This window comes from Mauremys mutica, chromosome 8, assembly GCF_020497125.1.
Source record: "Mauremys mutica isolate MM-2020 ecotype Southern chromosome 8, ASM2049712v1, whole genome shotgun sequence".
NCBI lineage: Eukaryota > Metazoa > Chordata > Testudines > Geoemydidae > Mauremys > Mauremys mutica.
Window position 1 is genome coordinate 64,113,983 of NC_059079.1, and position 17,536 is coordinate 64,131,518.

At 41.8% G+C, this 17,536-nt stretch overlaps 1 protein-coding gene across 5 annotated transcripts; it reads left to right on the plus strand.

Annotated features, from left to right (window-relative positions):
* The first annotated feature begins 524 nt into the window (after positions 1–524).
* Positions 525–17,048, plus strand: GORAB (golgin, RAB6 interacting). Of its 5 annotated transcripts, none has more exons than XM_045028452.1 (5): positions 525–655; positions 5,108–5,456; positions 10,462–10,563; positions 12,348–12,488; positions 15,217–17,048. In XM_045028452.1, exons 1-5 carry the CDS (start codon positions 649–651, stop codon positions 15,707–15,709), a joined length of 1,092 nt encoding a protein of 363 aa, XP_044884387.1. In that variant the 5' UTR covers positions 525–648; the 3' UTR covers positions 15,710–17,048. The 5 variants fall into 5 exon arrangements, with proteins under 5 accessions (XP_044884387.1, XP_044884389.1, XP_044884385.1 ...); XM_045028450.1 differs by lacking the exon at positions 525–655 and adding an exon at positions 2,855–3,075; XM_045028451.1 differs by lacking the exon at positions 525–655 and adding an exon at positions 2,857–3,063.
* Positions 17,049–17,536: the final 488 nt, after the last annotated feature.

Genomic DNA, 17,536 nt, shown 5'->3' on the forward strand with positions numbered 1-17,536 from the left:
TCCGGTGGAGCATCCGCAGGCATGCCTGCGGGAGGTCCCCCGGAGCCGCGGGACCGGCGACCGCCAGAGCGCTTGGGGTGGCGGAATTCCTAGAGCCGCCCCTGAATACACATCAGTAATTTAGGGTAAAATACATTACAAGGATGTTGTAATTATCCCAAGCCAACAGTTAAACACAGGAAATTCACAGTTAGATGAAACTTAAAAGAAATCCAAATTTATTAGGGTCTAGAAAAGCACATGTGGGGCACGCAAACATATTATATGTTATGGACATGGACTTGTGTGTGTGTGTGTGTAAAAGTAATATATAGGCACAAGCAACCTGCATTCTGGCATTTCCTAACTTTTGAGTGCTTGACTTTGCAACCATAATGATGTTCTTTTAACACAGGTTTTTATATGTAATTTCCTAGATTTTTAAAAAAGCAAAAAGAAAAAACAGAAATTCCATCATGTGACATCATATTGACACCTTTGTGGGACTTCAGCACAGTTGGAACCTTTAGATCTACTGCACAGATCTTGGCTACTTGAGCTAATGTAGTAACTGGTAGCAATAGTAAGTTGTCATCCTCTATGGGGACCAGCACTAGAGGTGGATGAGATAGTTTGCCAGTGGGTTTCACAGACATATGCTGACAGCAGATGAATGGTGAGACTCGGGAATCTTGGGTTCCACTGAAGGCTCTGGAGGGGGATGTGCTCTAGTGTGGACAGACTTTTCTGTTCCCCCAAGCTTGAGTTTTTCTGTGCTGTCCCCTTCCTGTCCCTGTCCCAGTCCTCTCTTCTACACCCCTGGCTATTCATTGCAGTCCCATCCTTTTCACCTTGTCAGTCCCAGTTTCCATTCCTTACGTTTCTCATCCCAGTTCCAGTCTTCTTGTCCAGCAAATCATAGACTCTCCCTCTGGATTCACCATCCTAGTCTCAGTCTCCCCACTTGTTCCCAGTCTCAGTCTTCTTGCCCAACCATTCCCAGTTCCCCCACCCCTTTCCAGCTTCTAGTCCCATCTCCTTGCCCAGCCACTACCAGTTACCCCCTCCTGACTCTTCATCTTATCTGTCTTTTCACTCTCCATCCCCAGTCCCTTCTGTGGCTCCCTGTGCAATCTCAATAGCCACCCCCTTGCCCCCAGCTCCTTGTCTGTCTCTTTTCCTCTCCCATCCCTGTTCTTCTGCTGTACCCTAATTCCTTGTCAGATCAGCTTCCCACCCCCTTTCCCTCCTTCCACCCACCCCACTGGTCTCAGTCTGACCTGGCTGCTCATATTCTCTGTCTCTCCACCCGACCTGAGTCCCAGTCCCTGTCAGTTTTCTCCCTGGCTCCAGTCCCAGTCTCCTTACCATCCAATTTCAATCTTTTCTGCCTCCCCTCCCAGCTCCTGGTATCCTTACCCAGCCACTCCCAGTCTCCCACCCAACTCCAAATTCCAGCTACCCTTTTCCTCCCACAAACCTCCAGTCCAGTCTTTCCCTGCCAGGCTCCTTGTTCCACTCTACTTGTTCCACCACCAGATCTGGCTTTTGTCCCCTCTGCACATGATTCAGGCAGCTTCCGTCTCCTTGCTGCCTGGGCATCAGCAGTGATGAGGGTGGGGATGTTAAGAGCACAGGAGAGACAGGCTCCCTGCTCACAGATCCCTTGCCCAGACCTGGACCTGGCACAGCTTGGAGCATCCAGGAATTGCACTTGCAGGGGAAGTCCTGCTTAGCCCTGAGCAGATGGAATCTTTGGGGAAATAAGCTGTGAAGCTCTAGCAAGTCTCGACTGAGCATAGGTGAACTGCAACTTTTCAAAGGCCTAGTTATTTGGCCAAATTTGGGTTGCTTTTCCCCAGCCAAATAATCAATCATGCAGTCAATATAAACTTCTAGTTCTGTTGCCTGCGTAGTCAAATCCTTAGGCCTGGTCTACACTAGAAAATGAAGTCAAATTAAAAACATCAGTAAAGAGTGTGAAAAATCCACACCCCTGAGCAGCATAGTTAAGCCAACCTACATTCCTGTGCAGACATCACTAAGGGCTAGTCTACACTGGCAAGATTAAAGCGCTGCCATGGCAGCGCTTTAATGTGGCTTGTGTAGTCGCAGCAGAGCGCTGCTCTAAAAAAAAACACCTCCACAAGGGGCGTAGCTTACAGTGCTGAAACTTGCTGAGCTCAGGGGTGTGTTTTTTCACACCCTCGAGCGAGAAAGTTGCAGCACTGTGAAGTGCCAATGCAGACAAGCCCTAAATTGATGAGAGAGAATTCTGCCGACCTCTCAGGGAGGTGGATTATCTGATCCCTGTCACTCACTGGAGTAGGCAGTGTCTACACTGAAGTGCTACAGCAGTGCAGCTGTTCCACTGTAGCATTTCAAGAGTAGACAAGCCCTTACATCTGCCACAAACTTGCCTCCTGCCCACTGCCATGAACTATTATTGTACAGGTAGAAATGATCAGTTAGCAAGGGTAGCAGGAGCTAAATTACTCCATTTTTACTAGCTGTCCCTATTCAGGTGAGCACTGTAGGATGCCTTGCCACATTCAGAGGGCTTGAGAGGGGGAGAGCTCTGCTACAGTCTCATTTGCTGCTTTCTCAGTGGTGCAGCGCCCAATGGGCAGAGTGGAGGAGATGCCAGCCTGGCTCCTGGCCCAGCAGTGGTACCCTGAGGGCACAGAGAAAGGAAGGAAGGAGTCTGGGGCTGAGCGCCTCACCCCTGGGCCTGGAGAACAAGGGATGAGCTCCTCCCCCCCAGATCTCCCTCCCCTGCCCAGCAGCCACCTTCCCCTTGAGGCCCCGCCCCCTTCCCCATGGTAACGCGCTAGGACCCCGCCGGGCTGCCCTTAGCGCTGCCTGCTCTGAGATTGATACCCCCGGAGTACCAGGCTGTGGGGAAGCGGCCGGCGGAGCTAGGGGCAGGCCCGGGCGCGGGGTCCTGCCGAGGCCTGCACGTGGCAACGGAAGGAGGAAGCGCCGGCCGCGAGCGCCGCCACCCCCGGGGATGAGGCGCCATGGCGGGGGGCTGGGCCGGCTTCTCCGAGCAGGAGCTGCGGAGGCTGCGGGGGCCGCGCGCAGGTACCGGCCGGGGTGAGCGGGGGCCCTCGAGGCGGCACTTGCTGGTTCCGTGGGGCGGATGCTCGGAGCCCGGTCCCCCCCCGCAGGCCGGCTGGGCGCGGAGCTGGTGTCGGGGCCCCGTCCGAGCCCGGCCTCTCCTGGGACCTTGGGTCTGGCCCGAGCTCGGGGGCGCTGGGCAGGGCAGCCGGAGCCCTGGGGCTGCCCCCGCCTTGCTTGACCTGGCGCTGACAGCAGTGGGGCCGGGGCGGGGTCTTGGCCAGCTCGCTCCGGAGGCGAAAGGCCCCTTCCGATCCCGTGCCGGGGAGGGTCGGTAACCGCTGGGACTTGGAACAGGGCGTAGCTTGGGGACGTGCCCCGGGCTGGCTTAGGCCGGGGCTCGGTGCGGGGGAGCGCAGTGGTTCCTTCCGGCCTTCGAATGTGAGAATCTTCAGCTGGTTTCTTACATGTATGTGATGAAAAAGATTCTCCCCCTTCCCTTCTCTCATAGGTTTTGTGACTACAGGGCACCATTATGATCATGTAGTTCAGGGGTTCTCAGACTGGGAGTCGTGAGGTTATTCCAAGGGGTCTTGAGTTGTTAGCCCTGTGTATGGCTGGCCCTCTGCCCTGCTCTGCCTCCAGCCCCGCTACATCTCCAAAGGAAGGGCACCAAAATTGAAGTTTTCCCAGGGTGCCGTTTTCCCTAAGGCTGGCCTTGGGACTGAGACAACATTAGAGGGCTTGATTGTTCAGCAGCTGAAGAGCTGCAGTAAGCCACAGAACAATCAGAACACTGGGATAGGCCAAAAAAAAAAAAAAAAGGTAACTTATAATTTAACAAACACACAGCGGTGCTGGTGGGGGGCTTGTGCGGGCTATACCCACTCCAAAATTTGCCTTAGCCCCGCCCCCCACCAGCCACCCTTCCCAGTGCAAAGGTCAAGCATTACACAGAGGTAAGGGTGGCATTGTGTGGCATTGCTGCTGGTGGCTATGCTGCCTTCAGAGCTGGGCACCTGGCCAGCAGCTGCTGCTCTCCATCCACCTAGCTCTGAAGGCAGCACTTGCTGCCAGCAGCATCACAGAAGTAAGGGTCTCAATGGGGCGTGAGTAAGTCTGCTGTGAAAAGTGATATTTGTATGTTTGTTAATATCACTGTTCATAGCTTCCCAGCTAGATAAGAAGTTTGCCCTAGTAAGTCTGCTGTGAAAGGTGATATTAACAAACATACAGATATAACTTTTCACAGCAGACTTAGCACCCCATTGCCACTCTTACTTCTGTGCTGCTGGTGGTGGTGGCGCTGAAAGCCGTGCTGCTGCCAGGAGTAGTGCAACTTGCAGAGCTTCTGCCAGCAGCAGCGCAGAAGTAAGGGTGACAATGGGGCACAAAGTGCTGTGAAAAGTGATATTGACAAAGTTGCTTCATGCCTCTCCCCCCAGTATTAAATAGCAACTATTTAAAAATATTTTTTCTGCTTATAACAATAATTTGATAAAAATGTCTTTTTGTTTTAATTTAAAAGCAGTGAGAAATGGTAAGTTCATTTTAAATACTAGGGCTATAAATTTAGCATTTAAAGCAGTGTTATAAACTAAAAACATATTTTTATATTTAAGGGGGGGGTCTGCACTCAGAGGCTTGCTGAGTGAAAGGGATCGCCAGTACAAAAAGTTTGAGAACCACTGATCTAGTCTGACCAGCTGCATTATCCAGTGATTCCTATATCCAGCCCAACAACTTGTGGTTGAACCAGAGCATGCCTTTTGGAAAGACCTGAAAGCTTGATTGAAAGATTTCAAGCGATGGAGAATTTACCACAGCTTTGAGTAATCCAGGAGTTCTGTCCAGCATCCAAGTTCTGTATTTCACTGAAATAACCTGAACCTCTATTATTAATATTATAGCAGCAAAACATTTTTACATGGCTTGTTTGCATAGCCTCACTCACGTGACTTTCTGACAAAGGTTGATCATGTTACCAGCATTAGAGTTTATAAGAAAACAAATCGTCAAGATTTTGCCTCTCCTAAAAGGATTCTGTTTTTATTTTTACTATAAATAGATACATCTGAATCTTCTGATCAGCAGCGTCGACCCCTGTCTGTAAATAAGAGCCGTCAGCAGTTGCTACGAGAAAAAGCTCTTCAGCAACAATGTCATAAACTGGGACTGCAGGATGGAGCAGCCTCTGTACCTCCAGAACAGCTGCTTTCTGTACCAAAACACAAGCTCTGTCTTCCTCAGCAGCCTCTGCCACCACCTCCTCCATCCCCAATCAAGGATCAAAGGCAGCATGACACCAGAGATCAACAGAATGCACAGGGACTTGAAAATCCTTGTAATGGCAATGAAAATCCCCAGGAATTCCCTGTAAAGATGGATTTCAAACTGGAGAAAAAGAGAGTGGAATTGTTAGTAAGTCTGTAAAATCAATGGATTGGTTTTATTCCTTACTAATTCATCATTTTGTTGTACAATAAATTGAAATTTAATATTAAACAGTACTGTATTTTAGAGTAAGAAGTCTTCTCCTTTGCTTCTTTCCTGCTGATCCTTTAATTGCCATGCTTTGTTCAGTAATTCCTGAGTCCTGCAATCTAAGGGCTACTCTACACTGGCAACATTAAAGTGCTGCCATGGCAGTGCTTTAACGTGGCTTGTGTAGTCATGGCAGAGCACTGGGAGGGTCCTCTCCCAGCGCTCTAAAAAACCCACCTCCACGAGGGGCGCAGCTCCCAGCGCTAGGAATGCAGCTCCCAGCATTGGTGCACTGTCTACGCTGGTGCTTTACAGTGCTGAAACTTGCTGCGCTCGGGTGTGTTTTTTCACACCCCTGAGTGAGAAAGTTGCAGCACTGTAAAGTGCCAGTGTAGACGAGCCCTAATTCGTGCAGATGGGAGTCCTGTTGTCTTCAATAGACTCCATGCAGGTAAGATTGCAGGATTAGGGACTTAAATTGTAAGGTGGCCAGGTCATGGAACTCTTTTTTTTTTTTTTTTATTTGTCTTTGAAGGCTTAAGCGCATCTCTGTTGATTCTGGTTTATTTATCTAGTAAACAAAGCTCACATTTGGAAATGCATCTTTTTGGTTCTGTGTAACTTTTGTCCCTTTCAAAAAATTGCTCTCCTGGTTTTCAAAACTTTCTATGGGCCTTCTTTTGATTTGGTGTCAGGATGGGTTTCAATTGTTTAGTCTCCTCGCTTGGCTAAATTATGGCCAGCTAACATGGCTCTAGATGTGCTAGACTGCATCTTGATGGGGTTTTTCAATGGTCTTGAGCTAACATGATTGAAAAACCCTCATCCTTTTTGCATCAAGAGAAGGCTATGAGGTTAACTAAAAAAAAAAAAAAATCTGCTCGTTCTAATAATTAGACTGCCAGACTATATACTCATTGTCTTGTTTGTTGTAACTATTTTGCCCTTGTTTGTCTGAAGTTACTTCTGGGTACCCAGAGTAATAAGGTCTTAGGTGCCAAAGTTATTATAGTTAATGCTAAAAAGTATTAGAAACAAGGGATAAAATATCATGTTTTAGGGTTTGAGCTGATCTTTAACAATTAGGGGTTTGGATGAGAGTATCACAGGGATCAAATTACCCCATGGGGCCTAGAGTGGGGATTTTTGCATCCTCCTCTGAACCATCTGGACAGTAATTGCCATACTTGATCAGAGGCATGCCCCATCTAGTCCACTATTCCATGTTGCTGTAAGCAGCTATGTGCAATTTTAGTCAGGAAGTTCTCCTGCTCTCTTCCATGGTACAGCACTGCATAAATGGCCAGGTGCCTTACATGTAGTTATTTTTCCTTTGTGTAATAGGTAATAATTGGAGATATACCAAGCTCCTAGACCTGGAAGGGACCTTGAAAGGTCATCTAGTCCAGCCCCCTGCCTTCACTAGTAGGACCAATTTTTGCCCCAGATCCCTAAGTGGCTCCCTCAAGGATTGAACTCTCAACCCTGGGTTTAGCAGGCCAATGCTCAAACCACTGAGCTATCCCTTCCCCCCAGTGTAAAAGACTGGCTATCTGGCACAGCCTGTATTAAGGTGATTTTTTGTTTTACATTTTTAGGTTTCTTTTCCTGCATGCCTCCATACGCTCTATTTCTTTTTCCATCATTGAGAGTCCCAGTACTCAGTAGAATGTTCATTCTTCCCGTCTGTAAGCATTTTGTAATGCTCCATGGCATGTATTTATTTAAAAAGTAAGTACATACTTCAGCAAAGCCATGGACAGGGTGGATTTGATTTAAATCACTAGTCAGGAAGACTCAATTTATTCATGGATTTCTACATTAAAAAGTGCATTCTTGTTGGTTGTTATAACCTTAATACATATTCTTCAGAACTCAGAGATGTAGGTTTCATTTTTAGAAGGTACACACTATACATTTTTAAAGTGATCTATTTTGAAAACTTTTCAGATGAGTTTTACAGCTATATCAGAAAATGAATGATTGGTATTTCATTTACCAAAGGTAATTGAAGCAGATATTTATGAAGTCATTGGGAGGTGAACTATCTCCAATTCAACAGGTTAATCATTAATATTTGGGGGATTTTCTTGCCATGCTGTATTAGGAGGAGAACATCACCAGACAGACATTTAAATTGTTTTATTTAACTAAAACAACATTATGGATTATGGATTTTTTTCAACAGCAAACATATAATATTTTAACAAAACAAGTATATGAATTTTTGAAGTTAATTAAACATTCAAGTGTTTTTAAAATCAGGTTTGTTTTTGTTAAAATTGTTTTTAACTAAAATAGTTAAATGACTTTTTTAAAACACAAAAATTAAATCGACTACATCAGCCAGGTCAACATGAGAAACTTAATATTGGCTTCTGCAGCTAACTCAGTCATCTTCACCTTCATTTTCCTGTTTGTTCATAATCTGGAAAAAAAACAAACCAAGCTTTCCTGCTTTTTCAGGTTCCAAAAGATTTCTGAATTTGGAATGAATTAGTCCAAAGGAAGAAAATATTCTTTCTACACTAGCAGAAGAAGCTACTGCTGTTAAAAGTGAGGTTATCACTTCAACAGGCTCTGAATCCAAGTGCTTAAGTGACTTCCACCAGTTTACTGGTGTGACTTTTTTAAAACATCATCAGCAAACATATATTTCTTGAATGGTTCTTATTCCCAAACTGGGTCTCTCTTACAGCCTGCTGCCATTATAGGTTTTCCCTTCTAGTGAGAGAATGGTATGGTAGATCTCAAATCAATGAAGGCTACACTCAGAAAGACCTTAATTCTTCTGCAATATGCTGCTCAAACAGTTTCACTTTTGTTTCTGCTACCTGTCCCTCCCTTCTCACATTTATCTCCAGACTTCTTCTCATTGTCCAGATCTATTCTGCCCCCAACAATCTTCTATTAATTGAACTTTTTGAAACTTTGCACTTTTAGAGAGAGGTAAGGGATTGACCATGTGTACACAAATTTGCAGAGGGACAATAGGGTTGAGGTCTATTATTTCTCACCTCTATAATTTATTTAAAAACATTTTTGCTGTTAACAAGCATGTTATCTCTGAAGACACAAATCCACAGTTTGAGAACTGCAAAACTAAGCATCTCTGATGGTATCTTCTAGACTGAGCACTGAGTCCCATTGGGTAGATAGAAAGATTAACCAAAATAATCTATACCGAAGCCCCTGGAACTCCATAAAATTGGGTCCCTAATCCATGAACTATTGGAACTCATTTACAAATTTTTTCTTAAACATTACATGACTATATTGTCTCACACTATAGAATTCGAATTTATAATCCCTATTCCATGATGAGATATCTTTGAGCTATAATGTATCTTAATTAAAATTATCTTTAGATAGTTTTTTTTCCTCAAAAAGCATTTTATCAAAAAAAAATATTTAAATTAAAAAAATCGATATTTTTTATTTTTTTAAATTGATATTTATTCACCCTGGCCATGGATAGTGCTATATCAGACTGACAGGCCCAAACTTTCCCAGTTAGTACATTCTACAGCTAACCCGTTGGTTGCTGCCCAGCAGCCACCAATGCAGACCCAACTACCATGTATATTCCATTGGAACATTCCCACGTCAAATAACACCACCATGTTCTAGCATCACAGTGGTTTGAAAAAATTTCTTCCTTCTCTTTAGCTATCAAGTAACTTCTGATATTTTATTCCGGGGTGGACTGATTTACATCACGGCAATTTAAATCACCAAGTGGAAATCCTCAATTTAATCAATTTTAATCAACATTTCCATTTGTACTTGTTATTTTCTCAATAAAGGTGCATTCTCATTTGCTGATATGACCATTAAAACATGTTGATTTACAACTAAATACAACTTTACACCCTAGTTTGGTACATCTCTTTGCTACCTAGGAGGATATACTATACCTGTATACATTTATTTAGACAATTGTATAGCTTACTATTTTCAGATTCTTATTAATTGTACATTTTTTGTATGTTAGAAAATGGTGAATGATATGTTGTGTATTTATTAGATTAACTTTTTGCTCATGATTTGTGTCAAGCTGCATTGGGGAGTAAATGAAATTTAACTAAACAGAACAGCATATAAAATTTATTTTTATTAAAATAACATTGAATATTTTGGATACATAAACTTCTCTTATCAAAACATGTTTCACATTTGCAACTAATTTATAATAAGTTCAGGCCTTAATGTATTTTATATTAAATTCAGATTTAATTTTAAGCAGGTTTGTTTTTAAAAAGAAAGCCTTACTATAATTAAAATAAAATCAGACACCTAATTTAAATACAAAAATAGTTTTTAAATTAAAAACCAATTATTTTTATCCTCCATTGTATGCCTTGTTAATGGAAGAACAGCCCTATTATGCATTAAATTATGAGGAGAGGTTTGTTACTGAGATCCCCGCAACAACTAACATGATGTGACTTAAGTAGGGAAAAATGGCATTCGGCCACTGACAGCCACATCCAAAGACTGTTGCATTCATCTAATCCAATTAGGATGAATTTATATAATACCATAAAATATTTGTCTGCCCAGGATTTTAGAGATGGGTTGGGGTGTATATGATTTATAGTGAAAAGCCACCTATTTGCGAACAATATATGCTAATTTTAGTTAAAAACATGGGATTCTAATGTAGCAAAGAACAAACCCCACATTCTTTGTTCATAAGAGACCCTGGCTTGTTTTTTAAGAGTAAACTTGTTGAGTATCTCCTGAAGCTAATAACTCTTCTTCCTGATCAGTGTTCCTTCCTCATTCCCACAGAACCAAGGTGTTGAGCTGTCCTTGGATTCTTGGAAATTCTTAATGGGTGCTCCAACAAAATAAACACAAGGAGTATGTTTTGAGTGGGGAGAGGCAGGAAAGAAACGAACCCTTGCTTAACCCTGTTGCTTTGTTAATGCCCAGGCAGGAGAAATCTCGTTGGGAAGTTCTCCAGCAGGAGCAGCGGCTGATGGAAGAGAAGAATAAACGCAAGAAGGCACTCCTGGCCAAAGCCATTGCTGAAAGGTGATGAGGGCATTCTGCGTTCTACTGCCATACCTAGGGAAGGGGGTGTTTATTGTCTGTGATAAGTTACTAAGTTTTAGCAAATCCAACTTGTCCCCCTTTCCTCTGCACTAAAGATTTTTTTTGTGTGCAAATGAGCAACAGTACATGATACTCACATTTTATTCCAAATTGTGTGGTGGCTAAGAAGCTCTTTTTATGTGGATTGCATTTTTGAAGATGCAGCTTCTTCTGTAGACTGATAATTCCTGTTACAACTTTACAGAGTGAATCTGATGTTCTTGAACAGATCAGTGATTGAGCACTTCATTTGGTGGTATTGTGTACAGTGATTAGAGCAGGAGACAGGGAGTCAGGACTCCTGGGTTCTAGTCCCAGCTCTGCCAGTGACTTGCTGAGAGACATTTAGAAAGTCACTTAGTCTGCTTGTTCCCTCACCTATAAAATGGGAATATTACCTTTTTCTCAGAAGTCTGGAGAGGCTTAATTCATTAAGGTGTGTAGTGTAACGTGCTTTGAGATTCTCTAATGAAAGGATCTCCATTAAAAACATCTTAATGAAAAATGCAGCAAGTTGAGTCTGCTAGAAGAGGACAACCAGCTGTGCTAAGTTCAGACTGAATGCACACTGTGCGAGAAACAAGTGTTGGTATTAAGTCAGAGATCTTTAATGCTAAGTCAAGAAGGAGTCTAGAGGTAAATGAAGCAGCAGTGTCCAACAGGCTTCAGAGTATGAGACTAGAGAATACACGAATTGGGTGAGTGAAATAGAGAAGACTAGAAGATATAGTTGACGGGGCTAATATGTAGTTTAGAAAAAGTGGCTGAGCTAAAAGGGCTTATTAGTCTGTTGGCACAAGGGTGAAAGATAGGGCTGAGTTAATGTTTAGTTGTGGGAATATCAGGATAAGTCTCTGTTATAGTGAAACGTAAAGGAATTGATAATGGGCATTTGGAGGTGCAAAGATGGTATGTATCTGGATACAGGTGGTGTGAAAAAAGTATTGGTTGCATGACGAGTTGATGATAGAATTGGTGAATTGATTAAAAAGGTGACAGTGGTTTGCTAATGCTGGTCAGTCAGAAGACTGGAGATTTTAAGATACCCAAGGCTATTTTATGGAAAATCAAACGTGGTTCACTGATATGATGGGCGGGGGTAGCATGGCCTAGTATGAGATCTCATTTAAAATTACCTGAGGTGCTTGGGTCTGAACATGCTTCCTGTAGATAGTTTCAGTTCTTGAAAACTTACAAATGTAATAAACAGAGTTGAAGAAGATTATGTAGGGCTTGATTGAAATCTTTCATATTTGATGTCAATCTTTCCATTGTCTTCATTGGGCGTTGGATCAGGCCTATAGAGAGTAATCCTACAAAATGGAAATAACCACATTTGGGTTAGGTGACCCAGTCTCTCTTTGGCTCCTGCTATTTGGGATTCTTTGAAGGGGGAAATTTGCAGGACGAAGTACCCTTTTCCTTTCTAGCAATTTTCTATGTTCTTATGCTTAAAGTTACTTAGTTTCAGAGTGAGTTTTCCAAGTGAAGGAATACAGTCCATTTTAGGCACTTTGATTGCAGTCATTACATATTTTTGTTTCAGACTGTTAATAGCAGACACTTTAGATCCCCATAGATATGGGAAGAAAGATCAAGAGTCTTAAACTACAAAAGAGAAACCTTTGAGCAACTACTAATGAGCTGGTGGGTCTGTAATTTAAACACATGTCTCTTGTGTAGGATGCTTCTAAAGAGAGAGAACTTGCATCTTGTTTTTTCAGATCCAAAAGAACTCAGGCTGAAACAGTGAAACTAAAGCGGATCCAAAAAGAGCTACAGGCTCTGGATGACATGGTGTCTGCTGACATTGGGATCTTAAGAAACCGAATCGATCAGGCCAGCATGGATTATTCATTTGCTCGGTAAGCAATTAACAGACAGAGCAGCAAGTACTCTTGGGAAAATGTATGCAGTTTCCTTTCACAGAAGAAAGCTGAAGGGAGTCATGTCATTAAAAGACACAGTGCAGGTGTATTTAATAAGTTTTAATATACAGTGGTTTCTCTTTAGATGATAGTTGCAAGCTTCTGTTTAGGCCACTAACATAAGTTTCCTGACTGAAAACTTTTACTTGCCATTCCCCCACCTCCCTCCCACCCACCCACCCCTTTTATCGTACATATGTGCTGGTCCATTATGGTAGAGTTATACATAAGCGCTTCTGTGTTATAGGGTAGTTTCGTTGTTGGCTTTATTGCTGGGAAAGGAGCAGTTTTAAAAGAAGAACCAAACACATGTAATGTATTACATCAACTCTGTAAACAAAAGTCTTGAGTCAGTTAAGCACCCTAATTCAGGACAGCACTTAAATTCTATTGAAATCTTTCACTTGCATACGTGCCTAAAGCTAAGTAGGTACTTTCTTGAATTGGGACCAAATGTAGGTCAGTCTTCAAGGTTCTCAATGTCTCTTTCCATCATTTGAGGGTTTTTTTATTACTATTATTATTATTACTACTACAAGGGAGTGCAACTCTGACGGTTCCCTTTTGCAGCATCCTTCAACATGTAAAATTAATCGAGTGCCTCATTAGTATAGGGTAAACCACAACATAAGTGTGTAAATATAAGCATGTTTATATAGGCATTTAATGAAATGGAAATGTCTGGTTGTGGTTTTAGTTCACTATTCAACATGTAGAAATTGTAGTTTTCCTTATGACTTTTGCTGTGCATTGACCCACAGGCCAATAAACATGGTAATTAGCTTTTAAATGAATACCAGTGGTAGCTAAGAACTGAGGAGGGCTATCAACTAATTATCATTTAAAATGGCAGGGACTAGCTGACATTATGTAGTTCCACTATTTTAGGATATTTTGGAAAAATTTCTCAGTTTCAGATCTATGTCAGAGAAGACTTTTCAGTGCCAATGTGTTTGAAAGATTTACTCATATAGATTTCAGAAATCATGAAACATTTAGACATGTATCATAAAACATTACACCCATTTGAACTGTGCATCTTAAATGCTCAGTGATAGGGAAAAATCATACAGAATGTTTACAGGAAACTGTACTTAGATAACAAAGATGGAAAAAGGAAGGTTAGTAGGGAAAGAAGGCAAAGCTTTAAAAATATGCCTCATGAGTTTGCTGTGTCTTTGTATAATCAGTTTTTCATAATTTGGAAAGTAGAGTTACACATGGATTTTCAGTGTTGTAGAATATACCACCCACCATTAAAAGCTTTCATTTACCTAATAAGTAATGCCTTTCTGAGCAATTATTGAAGTTTTGCCTTATATTTTAAGGCTAAATGCCAAATCAGTTTAAGCTGCCAAGAAGTGCAATATTTATAGTCCTAATTGCATAGTTTGGACATCTGAATGTTATAAAATGGAATATTTATAAATATTCCAATGGAAAAAAACAACAACCCTGTGTTCATGCAGGTTAAAGTTTTAATTGGACACATGTTTCCACAGTAACCTTAATTTTGTTCCTTGCATGTATGCTTCATTTCTGAGTCCTTCATTACATCATCTCTGTGACTCACTTGTGACAGAAAGAGGAGTGGGTATTTTGGGGCCCTGTGGACATGGCTTTGTCATTCACTGCCAGGGAGAGAGCTCCAGCTGGGAGCAGAATCCTGCAGTTATTTATTACTGGAATATACTCTGAAAGAATCCTGCTTCATTTTGTTCTGCATCCTCAAACAAAAGGATCACTGTGTCCCTCTATTGCTTGGTAATGAGACACCTGAATATGGCTTTACGAAGCAGCTCTTTGTTTTTACAAGCACTTTTGTGATACTGTGTTTGTGGATGCTCTGTCACAAGGTGCAATACAGGGTCGTGGTTCGTATGATCCACAGCCTCCCTCCCTTCTTAGCCAGCCTGTGGTATTTTTCTACTAGTTAAGTCCTTCCACCGTTATGTTGCCCCACAAAATATTTGTAATTGTTGCTTTACATTAGAAAGTTTGTCATGTCAGAATGTACGAACTGATAAGTGTCCATGCTGATGATACAATTATTTCTACGTTGGTGGCTCTGCAAATGCTGTGGTCGTTATATGGTGTCATGTGCTGTGCTGTGCCCATCTGTACTGCTAGTGACATAGGTATATGGTTTTTTGAATGACGGAAAGTACACTTTTAGAAAAGACTGAAGTAGCAATGTAACTACTTCATTAATTACATAGAATTTATATCTGTTGGATTGTTGATCTGTTTAGCTAACAATAAAATGAACATGAATCGCTTTGGTATCTTTCTGAATAGTTAATTTTCCATTGGAATACATGGAGCAGTTACCAGTGATTTCTTTCAGCATGCTGGAGATGAATCTCATACAAAAGTCAACAAAATTGTTTGCCGCCTGTGCATTTCAGACAAGGGAATTTACTCCTAGAATGCAGCGGCAGTGGAAATTGATGGAGTGGACTTTCTTCTGCTGGCATATTCTCCTTTCCATCCCTTGCTTTATAATTGTTGAACAATATTGTTGTGTGCTATTAAATAGCTGTCATTGCCCACTCCAGAGGAAAACGCCTTTCACTGATTGATCAAGTATTCATCCATGTGTGTAACTTGTAAAGCACTTTGGGATTCTTCAGGATGAATAACACCAAAAAAATTATTTTTGCAGGAAGCGATATGATAAGGCAGAGTCAGAGTATGTAGCAGCAAAGCTAGATTTCCAACGGAAGACTGAAATCAAGGAGCATCTCACAGAGCATCTATGCACTATAATACAGCAGAATGAACTTCGTAAGGCCAAGAAGCTGGAAGAGTTAATGAAGCAGCTGGAAGTGGAAGCAGATGAAGAAAATCTGGAACTTGAGATTGAGGTGGAGCAGATGCTGCAGCAGCAGGAGGCAGAAGCAGGGAGACAGGCTGCCCAGTCTCAGAATCTGTCTCGGACTGCTGAGGAAAATGCAGCTCCATGTGCTACAGCGAAGGAGAATGAGCATGCTGGTGCTGCTTCTGAACAGTTAGTGGAGCAGCCTGGAAATTCCTGTAGCAAGTCACTTTCAAATACGGGTAGCCAAAATCAATCAGTAAACACTACTCGGGATGAAACCCCAGCTCGCTCTGATACATTACTATTATATGCAGATAAGGTAGCATCTGATGGATGATATACTTGATTTACTGCAAGCTATAGGTTACTCTAAGGCTTCTGGAGTGTCAGTAACACATCCCTCTTACATTACCTCTATTTTTAATTTGATTTAAAATAATCTATTTTTAGTGACCTGTCAGAATCTTCCATTTTGGGTCACCTGTCTGTCCTGTTTTGTATTTTTAGGTCCATTCATCCCTGGATTTGCTCACTATTTATGGAGCTTTGTGAGACTGGGGCTTGCTAGGAGGGAGTACTAAGAAGTGGGCAGCAATGTTTGTCTGTAGGCTGGGCTTGTGTGAGAGTGAAAATTCCCAGCTAACCATTGCAGACATCAAACCAAGAAAGGGAGATGTTTGTTTTCTTGAGAAGGTGTCATAAAAGGTTAGGTTTTATTACAGAGATGTTCTTTTCCTCATGTGCATAGGACATTTCCAATGTGTCCACAAATTTCCTTTGCAAATTTCTTTTAATCGTGTAAAACCCAGCAAGTTTTCCGAGACATCCTTGGATATGGTAGCTGATACTTTATTCTGTAGAGAATTATAAACAAATTTAGATTTGTATGTTGCTACAAAGGCCAGATTGGCTGTAATATTTCCTGTTTATAACTGGTGTCTATTTTTTACAAATTATTGTAAAATTCTTAATATCTGGTCTTTGGAGTCTGATTTGTGAAATTACAGCATGAAATGTTACAAAAGTATCAGCTTAATGTATGGTAGAAAGGAGGTGGTTGCAGACAGAAACACTACACTAGAGATCTGGCTAGTATTGAGGCAAATGCGGTTACAAATATTTGTCTCATTTTCAGTAACATCATAGCTGCCTTAAATCCGAGACGTCAAACTGGTGTTGATAAAATCATGAATAACCCCAAAAGTAAATGGGAACTAAGCCTTTCCATACATTATGTAATGTTCAGTAAATTCAAGTTAACAACTTCCTTGCCCTAAGGGTGGGTGCGTATAACCCCAGTAGAACCTTGTTAATTTGCTCAATTATTGTTTTCAAAGGGATTTTAAAAAAATCATTCCAGATGGGGAAAGACAAAAGAATACAATTCTGGTTTTGTGATGACCTCTTGGAGTAAAGTGGTTGGCAGAGAGCCTATGATGCAACCATGAACCAGACAGAAACGTTCATATCTTCTCTGCTACACAATCTGCAGCTTTCTTTCACTATGGAAATTTTAACTGTTTCTCTTATACTGAACGTTTGTGTGCCACAGTTTGATAATCACTGGAGTGACCCCAACCGAATGCGATTGTGAGGGACCAATTATCTATTCAGTCATTGAAAGCCATGACACTTTATTCACAATTTTTATTGTAAAAATAAATTAATGTATCTTCTTTGTGGCTTGTTTACTTTCAGTTATAGTATTTGGTGTTCAAGAGATGGGACAAGAATAGATTCTGAATAATGTAGCAAGCTTGAAAGATAGACCCTTTGATAGCCTTCCTCTGTATGCAACCAGCACCCCAAAGGTAGCTCTTCCAAACAAAAAACTGTGTAAAATAGCTTTGGAGAGCTGTATCTCATAACATGGAACTCCAGCTAACTGCAATCTGGAGGAGCAATAGGGAACGTCTTTGTCACAGTGGCTGCAATAAGCATCTTCCACGGGGAAACAGTCTCAAGAGAAGTTCTCCCACACACATTCCACAATTACTATCTGTCTCATGGATGGCTTATAAAACTGGAGACTAGAAAATTCAAAACCCATCTTTGTTATGTTATATATGAAATATTCTTGTATCTGGGGCACTGTGTGGCACCACAGTACTATGGGAATCCTATTACTCTCCCGGACAGAGCCTAGACATCCACCTGTGTTCTG